Consider the following 10,225-nt stretch of genomic DNA (forward strand, 5'->3'; position numbering starts at 1 on the left):
ATTGTAACTATTTCCCTCTACTACATGCTAAGTAGAATGCTACCTTTGAATATGAAGGAGCTATTAGATCAAAACAATAGGAATTTCCTCTAGAAAGCATTAAAAACTTTGAGGAATGTAATCACTGAATTTTGTCCGGCTCGATTTCGTTTTTTTTTTAAATTTAAAAAAAAAATACAAAAACAAAAAAATTACATCTTGATCCCTAATATTTTGTAAATTACACTTGGGCCCTAAACTTTCTCGAAATTACACTTTAGCCCTATATTTTCCTAAAATTGTATTTTTACCCCAGAAACTTTGCGCCCTCTACAATTTAGTCCTTCTAGACTTGTCAAATCAACAAATCGGCAGTCGAGCTACTCCAGCAGCCTCCCTAGGCCATGATTGCTCCACTGCCACCTGCAAACAAAGAGAAAGAACACAAAGTGAGCAGATTAAAAGGAAGAAATTGAAAGGGAAGAGGGGGTTCTTAAATTTCAAAATCAAAAAAGAAAAAGGCAGAGAAAACTCAAAAAAAAAATCAAACAACAGCAGCCCAAAAGCCATCGCCACCGTCGCGCCATTACCCCGCCACCGCAACCACCGCACCACCACCTAGAAGCCAAGGGAAACCGAAACAAAAAGAAAAGAAAAACAACAAGCAACACGAAAATAAAAATTAAGTAAAAAACAGCAACCAAATAGAAAGGGAGGGAGAAAAGAAGTAAAGGAAAGGAGAAAGGGAGAAGGAAAAGGGAAGAGGGGAGCCATCCATAGCCACTGAGGGCGGAGGAGTTTGGCGCAAAGGACGGCTACGGCGTGGGGCAAAGGTGTGACCCGAAGAAGAAGAAGAAAAAGAAAGAAAAAAGAAGGAGAAAAAGAGAGAAAAAAGGAAAGAAAAAAAAAAAGAAAATCTACAGTCGGGTCAACCCAACCCGACCACCCGACGACCCGACCCGACCCGGATCCGATCCAAGCTGCAGCAGCCACCAGCGGCAGTCTAATAGCAGACTGAATTAGGCCCAGCAGCAGTGGCGGCCCAAGCAGCAGGAGGAAGGAAGCAGCAGGCCTCCAGTAGATCCATTGTGCAGGCCCAACCCAGGCCCAGCAGCAGCAAGCCTCCAGGCTCAGCAGCAGCAGGCCGAACAGGCCCCCTTCGGCCCAGCGCCCAGGCCCGAATCCGGCAGCCCAACATCCAGCAAAAAAAAAAGGAAAGAGAAGAAAAAAAAAGGGAAAAGAAGAAAAGGGCCCACAACTTTGGGCTTTTTGGTAATTTCCTTAAATCTTTTTTAATTTAGCTTTATTTATTTAAATATGGTTTCATTTAAATTTAATTAGCATTTTTTTAAAAAATAGTTTTTTTAGAAATATTAGTAGGGTTTTATTCGCATAAAAAAATGAAATAAGAAAATTATTTTAATGCATAAGGCAACAAACCGATTTAACATCAAGCCGTTGATTTCATCGCTATGTTGGGTGAATATCGATAACTCGTGTTAAATACGGGACGTCCTTCTAAAAATGGAAAATATTCAAAAATTCTCGTTTTTTTATTAAAAAAAAGGGGTTTCTCGTGTTTTAATAGAATCACGATTAAATATTAATTTGAATCGTTTGACACTAAGTCGTCGATTTCATTGCCATGTCGGGGTGAATATCGTCGATTCGTGTTAAATATGGTACAATTTTAAAAAAATTGTCGTGTTTCAAAAATTTCGAGTTTTAAAAAAAAATCTAGTTTTCAAAAAAATTTCTCATGTTTCAAAAATTTTTGTGTTTTCAAAAATTCTCGTGCTTCAAAAATTTTCGCGTTTTCAAAAATTTTCGTGTTTTAAAAAAAATTTCGTATTTCAAAAATATTCGTGTTTTAAAAAAATAAAAAAAGAATCCATTTTTCAAAATCGTCGTGTTTTCAAAATTCCAATGTTTTAAAAACTTCCGTATTTTCAAAAATTTCCGTGCTTTCAAAAATCTTCGTGTTTTCAAAAATCCTCGTGTTTTCAAAAATTCCGGTATTTCAAAAATTCTCGTGTTTTTAGAACTTCTCGTGTTTTAAAAACTTCCGTGTTTTCAAAATTTTCGTGTTTTTTTAAGAATTTTCGTGTCTCTAAAATTCTCGTGTTCTTAAAAATTTTTCGTGTTTTTTACAAAAATTTTCGTGTTAAAAAAAATTTTCTCGTATTTTGATCGGATCGCGATTAACTATTAAATTGAACTTGTATTTTTGAAAATTAAGACAACACGCGTTTAACGAGATACCAATTTTGGGCGTCGCGAGGGTGCTAAAACCTTCCTCGCGCGTAACCGACTCCCGAACCCTAATTTTCTCTGGATTTCAACGTAGACCTAAAATTGCCTCTTTTTTAGAAAAGTTTAAAAATAAATTTTTCTTCTAAAAAGAGAATTTTGAAGGTGTCCGATCACACCTAGAAAAAGATCGGTGGCGACTCCTTTTTTCAAATAAAATCAAAACTCCGTTTTTAAATTTTCAACAATTACTTCGACTAGCGCCCGTACTCAAAATTTTTAGGTCGCTACAAGGAATATGCATTTGACGAGATGGGATAATGTGGCTAAACCAAAGTTGGGAAGGGGACTAGGCATTAACAAAAAAGAAAAAACCTTCAACCAAGCACTATTGATGAAACTTGGGTGGAGGCTTCTTCATGAGAATGACAAGCTCTGGGCCCAAATCCTTATCTCCAAATATACCTGCAAGAGATCTACACTCCTCGTAGAGAAAATACGTCTACCACTTGGAGTGGTGTTAGATGAATCAACAATGCTTTCTAAAATGGTCTACGATGGACTGTAAGGGATGCCAGAACTATCTGATTTTGGACCGACAATTGATCCACCCTTAGTACACCTAGGTGCCTCATCTCAAGATCACTTTTACTAGGAGAGGAAGAGAAAACTTTTCAACAAGTTAGAGAAGTTTGGAACAAATGGCTTCATTTAGCCTTTCCCATGAAACCTCTATTGAGTATCTTGAATCACCTTTTGAGTACCCCGCCTAATGTAGATGCATGACTGTGACACAATTTGTCGATTCGGTTCAAAGATGGCATTTTTAACTTCTCTAGTGCTTACAACTTAGTTGATGAAAGCAAACTAGTCAATTGTAAGGAGAGTAAGCTTTTTTGTCAACCACATGGAAGCTAAACCCCCCACCTAAACTTAAAGCATTTTCTTTGGATATGTAGTCTTAGCATTCTCCCTAGTAAAGCTTTTTTACAAGGACACGGTATGATAGACGATCTCACTTGCCTCTTATGTAATAATGATGAGGAAGACATCGCTCATTTACTACGCAACTGCCCATTTAGTGAAATTTGGTGGAATAAACTGTCATGAATAACAAATTATTGCTGCAAGCGATAGGGACTAGAATAATTAGCTACTTGAAAACTTGCACTCTAAGAGTTAGTTTTTTCAACCCTCTCTCCCTTGGAATTTGGTTTTTATTTGCTTCTTTTGGGAAATCTATAATTTTTGTAATAATGTGGTGTTTCTTTCCTTACCCACCAACAGTCTTGTTATTAGGCATACTTTGGAATCTGTGAGTACCTTTCATGCCCTTACAACCAAGACAAGCCAGCTGATGTCAGTGAGCTGGGTGGCTTACATTGGGGACTCCTACTGATTGGGCTAAATTAAACTCGGAACGGTTTGGTAGTTTTGAGTCCTGGTCTGTCGATCACTGGAACAATTATCTGAGACAAAAATGAGACATGCCTTTTTGGATCTTATCATCATATACCACATGCTAGTAGCTTAGAAGCTAAACTTTGGGAACTCAAGGATGGCTTAGAATTAGTTGAGAGACTTAACCTTTGGAATTTGGAATTGAAGTTGATGCTATTGTCATAAGCCTTATTCATAATGCTTCAAATAATAATATGTCGCTTTCTACACCTGTCACTGACTGCAGGACTCTTTTATCAAAGTTGGAAGGCATGACTCATAAGCACATCTTTAGAGAGCATAATGGATGCACGAATGCACTTGCCCCGTCTAGGAAGCAATTATCTCACTTCTCGTCATCTGTTTGGCGCCCCCTTAAGACCTTTCCCCTCTTTTGAAGTCTGATGCTTATGGGATATTTTGTACCAAATTATTGGTTAATTTTATTTAATCTAGTTTCTCATGTTTGCGCAAAAAAAGACGAAGTAAAAGCATAGGCAAAGCAATTCTGCTCCTCACATTAGAAGTTCTTTTTTCCCTTTGTTTTTTTTTTGAACAAGGGAAGTTGCTTTACAAGCTTTCCATATATGCCCTTTGGCTTACATCAAGTCCCATAAATTGAAAGGTAAATTCCAAATGAGATTTTTGTTAAAGTATATTGCTTTCATGTACCCAAAAAAGGTAAATTGCATTCTACTTTCTAGTATTACTTTTAGACGATGAGTACTTGTTGAAGGCACTACTAGTGTGGGGGAATAATTTTTAACATTAGAATAATGAAATAGCTTTATTCCCGAATCTGATGGAACCTTGAACAAAGATTTCGAACATGAATAAAATCTCATTCTTGCACTCTAGGGAAATGTTCCTTATTGGTTCTAAAATATTAACCCTACCCAAATAAACAAATAATTGTAACTTGGGAGCATCCAATCTAAACCTTTAGACTACTAGTCTCTCCGATGCGATTGAACTGATCAACTGCCACGGAAACCACCCCATTGACTGCTTTGTCACTCTCTACGACTACAATATTATTGGACGTATTGGTGACTGCATGTACAGGGAATCCTGCAGACACCTCCTTTTGAATATGAAATGAGTATTGGAAATGATTTATCCGGTCTGGAAATACTAACAGTGATGAAAAATCAGCAACCCACTTTGTTCCATTCCCAGCCACCGTCATTTCCCCAACCGTTGATTTCAGGCTCATGCCATTAACATTGTTGTGCTGGATCACCACTTGATTTACTGTACTAAACGTCCCGTCTAATTGGATGTTTGGAACCATATTTCCAGGATTACCATTAAACATGTTGTTAACTATATTCAGCCCTGATATTTGTCCTTTAAGCGGCTTCAACACTACATTAGCATCTCCTAAGAAAAGCCCATTGGTAACATGAACTTGAACAGGGTCTTCCATCACTATAGCTGTGAAATCTAAGTAACAATTGTCAATTCTAGTTAGTTCAGCGGTGGATTTTACTAAAATTCCTACCCCACCAAAGGCTGTTGCTTTGTTATAACAATGAACCCCTGTGACAATATTAGCTTGGCCGATCAATAAAATGCCAATGGCTGCTGAGAAGATGGCAATATCGGTTATCGCGTTATCGTTACTTGAAAGTTGAATGGCGGTGCCCGAAAAGCCTCTCTCACCTTTGTCTCCACCAACAGTGGAAACCTGCCCTAGGAAACAGCTGGATATGAAAGTCTCGTGACCTTTTTGGACTAGAATTCCTTGGGTTGAGAAGTGAAGGAAGAAGCAATTATCTATGCGGATTCTGGCGGAATCAATTACAAAGATCCCTCCGCCTCGGAAGCTCGAATCGAAAAGAATGTCCCGGAATGTGACGTCCTCGTAGTAGATTCCTACATTCTCATCTTTCGTATCGTTGAAACCGGTAAGGATTGATGTTTGAGAATTCGGAGACCATACTTCTATGAGATGCCGGTCACCAGGGAATGTGTCTGACGCCCGCAACGACCCTCCTTTCACCTACGTAACCGGTTACATTATGAGACATTAATATCCGAGTTAAAAGCTGCACATTCAAAATGCAGAACTTAATAAAAGGGAATGGTAAATAAATACGGACATGAAGTAGTTATGTGCAATGAATTTGAGTTGCGACATTTCATAAATTTTGGAGGGAAAAGAAAAAGTAAATGGTCGGAAATATTTCACTTTTGAAAGGGAGATTCTTGATTGGCTGGAAATATTTCACTGTTGTTTCTTGCATTCCATTTGGAAAGGCGGACCAACCAGTATGTAGAGGCAACGTGGCATAGACAGCACATGCATTGCTGCAAAAGCGAGCCCATAAGCGTCCAAAGTCTTTTCAGCTTGCTTGTCTTGAAAGTTCAAACTTATACCAAGTAAATTCTAGAAAGTTTAACATCTTAACTACGTTAGGCACAACACATGGCTTGAAAGTCACATACTTCATAGAAATAAATTAGATATTTAAAATTTTGTAAATATCTATCTGGGAAAAAACCATTACTTATATTGAAAAATATTCCATCTGGCTAACAAAATTTAAGTATATATGTAAAAAGTTCATATGTATGTATGTATGTATGTATGTATGTATGTATGGGTGAGATGGGTATAAACTAACCACAATATTGGCTCCCCCAGAAGCAGGAAACCTTATAGGATTGCTGATTTTGTAGCTTCCGCCAAGCAAATCAATGACGACACCACCCAAGTCCTTCAAGCCAGGCAGCATTTGGGGAGTGGTTTGGACCTGGAAAGCGTCATTCAGCGCTTGCGAAATGGCGTCACTGCTCTCTTGCACCCCAGTGGGGTCTGCCCCGTACGCAATTGGGTAGAACACTCTTCCATTCTAACCCCCCCACCGGGCACAATTCAACAAATTAAACCCACACCTCAAATGTTCTTTGCATACAAGATAAAAAAATGTAGGGAGTTTCTAAGTCTTACATTTTTGGTTACTGAGTCTAAGGAGTCGAGATGGAGAGGAACAGAAGGTGGCGATGCCAGCTCTTGTAACTTTGATCCAAGTTCAAATAACTTGTCTTGCCTGATGCCGGTGGAACAACTAGTTTTCTGCAACAGCAACAACATGATTAGGTAGCAGGATGCTGCCGAGTAGAGTTTCTTAGTCATTTGTACTGGGTTTTTTTTTTTTCACTCAGAGTCAGAGAGAGAGAGGAAGGGAGAAGGGGGTTATGAAGGAAAGACTGTTACTTTTTGCAACGCGGGAATGGAGTAGGTTGGGTTTTGGCTTGGGGGGGACTCAACTTATGTCATGGCCTTTGCCCTTTGGTCAGTATTTTAGGTGCACTACTACTCCTACTTCCATACCTAAAAGGGTTGTGTTAATTAGGAAATTAAATCAAAGTATAATTAAATTACTTGAACTGTCAATGCCTTTAATTTCCTTCAAAACATGATTGGGTCCACTCTGATCAAATGTTTTGCAAGGAATTAATTATAACCAGTCTGGATGGACGGTGCTGAGCCTGTCCAATGACAAAACTGTCCGAGGAAAATTAACTTTTAGACTTAAAAATATATTGTAACTTCCATTCCTGTCCATATCATAGTAAGAAGATGGTATGAAATAGGAATATTATCTTTTTCTTTTAATTAGTTTAACATTATATTAATAATTTTATTTTGTCTTTTAAGATTTTTATTTGATTTTGATTTTTGTCAAAATGAAAATATTAATATTACATTAAACTATTAGAAAAGATATACAAATAATGCAATCATGTTCTTGATGAACATATAGACATGCACCAACCAGTGGCGAAGCATAGCAAAAAAAATAGTAAAATTTTAAATTAGTAATAATAAAATTATATTTTCGTTCTTTCAAAAATAATAAAAAATTAATTTAACATTTTAAAAATTATAAATATATAAACTATTAAAATGATAAAATTATATTTTTACTATTATAAAAATATATAATTTAATTTCGATAAAAAAACTTGTGTCTCTCCATCACTGCCACCAACCAAGAGGAGAAGTGTGGCGCAAATATTACGATACCCGGCTAAACAAAGTTGTTAGATGATATTATTTTGTTTCATTTTCAATGTAATCAAATATTAATATACCAAAATCCACTATTATATTGTTTTAACAGTAAAGCAAGAGTCAAGACTGGTTAGGACATCTGTTATGTTTACTAGGAAAAAGTGAACATAAATATGAGCAACAATGGTTAATATTGGCATTAATGCGTATAGTTGAGCTTGCAGACCGCAATAATTGAGGTTATTGATTCAAAAAATTAAAAGAAATTTAAATTTTAAGTTAATTAAATTTAGTTATTTGAATTATTTAAGTAAACTCGAATATTTTATTTCAAGTTCGATTCTATTTGAATTTTACAATTCGAATAACTCGAATAATTTGAATATCAAATTGGTGTGAATACCCTTTTGGTCATTGCCAACTTTGAAAATAAGCAAATTGATCTTTCTTTCAATAAAATTTACAAAAAAAATCAAAATATTTTTTCTAAAATTAAAACATTTATAAAAATTCAAAATTTATATTGTAAAAATTATAAAACTCTAAAAATATATAAAAAGTTAAATTTTTAAAATTTAAAATTTTCTAAAATAATAATTCGGGACTTAATTAATTATTCAAATTTATCATACTCAAATATCTTATTTTTTATTATTTTACTTTGAAAAAATTCAAATATATATTGTTTCAAATTTACGTGTTTTAACATGGAATTAGTTATACTATAATAATATTTTTATTTGACATGTTTATTTTTTAATTTAACTCGAACAATTCTACTTGATTTGATTCGACTCGAACTCAACTTGAAAAAATTTAAAGTGAGTTAGGATAATAAAATAGAACTTGTAAACTCGATTAACATAAAATTTTTCATTTATGCTTTTTTTTTCAAATCTAATCTAATTTCCTACTAATTTAAAACCCTAATGATTTGTAGTTTAAAATTTTTATGTTGAATGTAGACTTTAAATTGAATAATATTACAAAGATAAGATTTATTTTGAAGATAACATTTATGACTTTGATTTAGATTTACTATATTAGTAAAGAAATATCACATTTTCACATAAATACAAAGTTATCATATTTGATGTAAAAAAAAGTATAATTATATATACACATTTATTTTGATTATTTTATTAAGTTGGTGTTATAGATTAATTTATGAAATTAATAAAATGTACTCTTATTTTCAAATTTAATTATATTTTGTAAGGGTGTTTTTATCTTTTATATGATAAATCAATAAAATTTGATTATAATAAAATTTTAACCCAAAACACACGATTAATAATTAATTTTACCATTATAACTAAAATACCAATAACTTTTTATAAAGATATTTGTTAAAGGGTTAACAATATGTAGAACTCCCTATACATCAAGTAAGACTTTTGCCATTAGTTGGAATATTTCATGAATGGGAGTATTAAGTTGTTGTTGTTAAGTGATTGATAGAGCAAGGTGTTAGAATCAACACTGATTGTATAAAGGTGAGGTTGTAATTTCAGAGATAAGAGTTGAGCTTAAATCATTGTTCTTTGTACGATGAGAATTTTAGCAAATTGGTTTATTGAGCAATGTTTCGCAAATGTAGATTAAGTTCAAATAGCAAGATAAATTCGTATTTTTAATATATTTATTTTTGGCTAATCATCAAATAAAATGCTATTAAATTTGGATTTTTCTTATCAGAAATGAAGTTGGCGTACTGAATTCAAACTCTTACAAAAATGGGCTAAATTGGAATAAAAAGCAAAGAGGAGGGCTTGATTGAAAGATTGAAGATTCAAAGATGACTGGATAAAGATTGAAGGGTTGAATTTTTTTTTTAAAGTGGCTGAATAAAGATTAAAGGGTTTTTTGATATTGTTACAACTTCGTAATTAGTTTAAATTCTAGTTTAGATTTGATTTTTAAATTTTGAATTATTTAGTGATAATATTTAGAATTATTTAGTGATAATATTTAGAAAAAATCTAGCTAAATTTTAGCATTAAAAGTATGTATAAATACTTAGTGGCTACAACCAATTGAATACACTTGGCTTCTGGAATCAATTAAATTCCTTAATTTCTTTCCCTTCCTGCGTCACTTTTCTATATTGTTTCATTCATTTTTATTTTTATTACTTTCTACCTTTTTGGTTTAATTACCTTCCAAGGCCCTTTCCCTTTCCACTCTCTATAATTCCATTAAAACCATTTATTGTGATTACTTTCATGATTAACTAAACCCTTTTTAGCTTTAGTCCAGAAATTACTCCAACAAAACAATTATGAGATTCAAACCCACTCAAAAAAAACCTCTCAACGCAGTATTTTCTATCTCTCTGGTATATGGGATAGTACAAATTCGTTCCTTAAAGTTGATTCAGCTTCGATACAAAAAGTGCACGTTGGGTTGGAGTTGTCTGGTGTATAGTTGGGAAAACGAATCGGCTGTGATGTGTTCAAATTCCCTCAAACAAACTGGCGTGTCTAGGTGGGAAAATCAAGTTGGATTCCGTCAAGGGAGATAGAGATCAGA

The 10,225-nt window shown here is 34.2% G+C and overlaps 1 protein-coding gene and 1 long non-coding RNA gene across 2 annotated transcripts; both read right to left on the bottom strand.

Annotated features, from left to right (window-relative positions):
* Positions 1–918, bottom strand: LOC128035571 (uncharacterized). Its single transcript, XR_008192037.1, has 2 exons — positions 533–918; positions 1–402 (listed from the first exon to the last, which is right to left on the bottom strand). It is a non-coding gene; the product is annotated as an uncharacterized LOC128035571 (long non-coding RNA).
* Positions 919–4,428: 3,510 nt separating this feature from the next.
* Positions 4,429–6,950, bottom strand: LOC105763080 (polygalacturonase QRT3). Its single transcript, XM_012581153.2, has 3 exons — positions 6,626–6,950; positions 6,300–6,527; positions 4,429–5,674 (listed from the first exon to the last, which is right to left on the bottom strand). The coding sequence occupies exons 1-3, from the start codon at positions 6,809–6,811 to the stop codon at positions 4,604–4,606; spliced, it is 1,485 nt and encodes a 494-aa protein (XP_012436607.1). The 5' UTR covers positions 6,812–6,950; the 3' UTR covers positions 4,429–4,603.
* Positions 6,951–10,225: the final 3,275 nt, after the last annotated feature.

The sequence above is a fragment of the Gossypium raimondii genome, chromosome 12 (assembly GCF_025698545.1).
Source record: "Gossypium raimondii isolate GPD5lz chromosome 12, ASM2569854v1, whole genome shotgun sequence".
NCBI classification, from domain to species: domain Eukaryota; kingdom Viridiplantae; phylum Streptophyta; class Magnoliopsida; order Malvales; family Malvaceae; genus Gossypium; species Gossypium raimondii.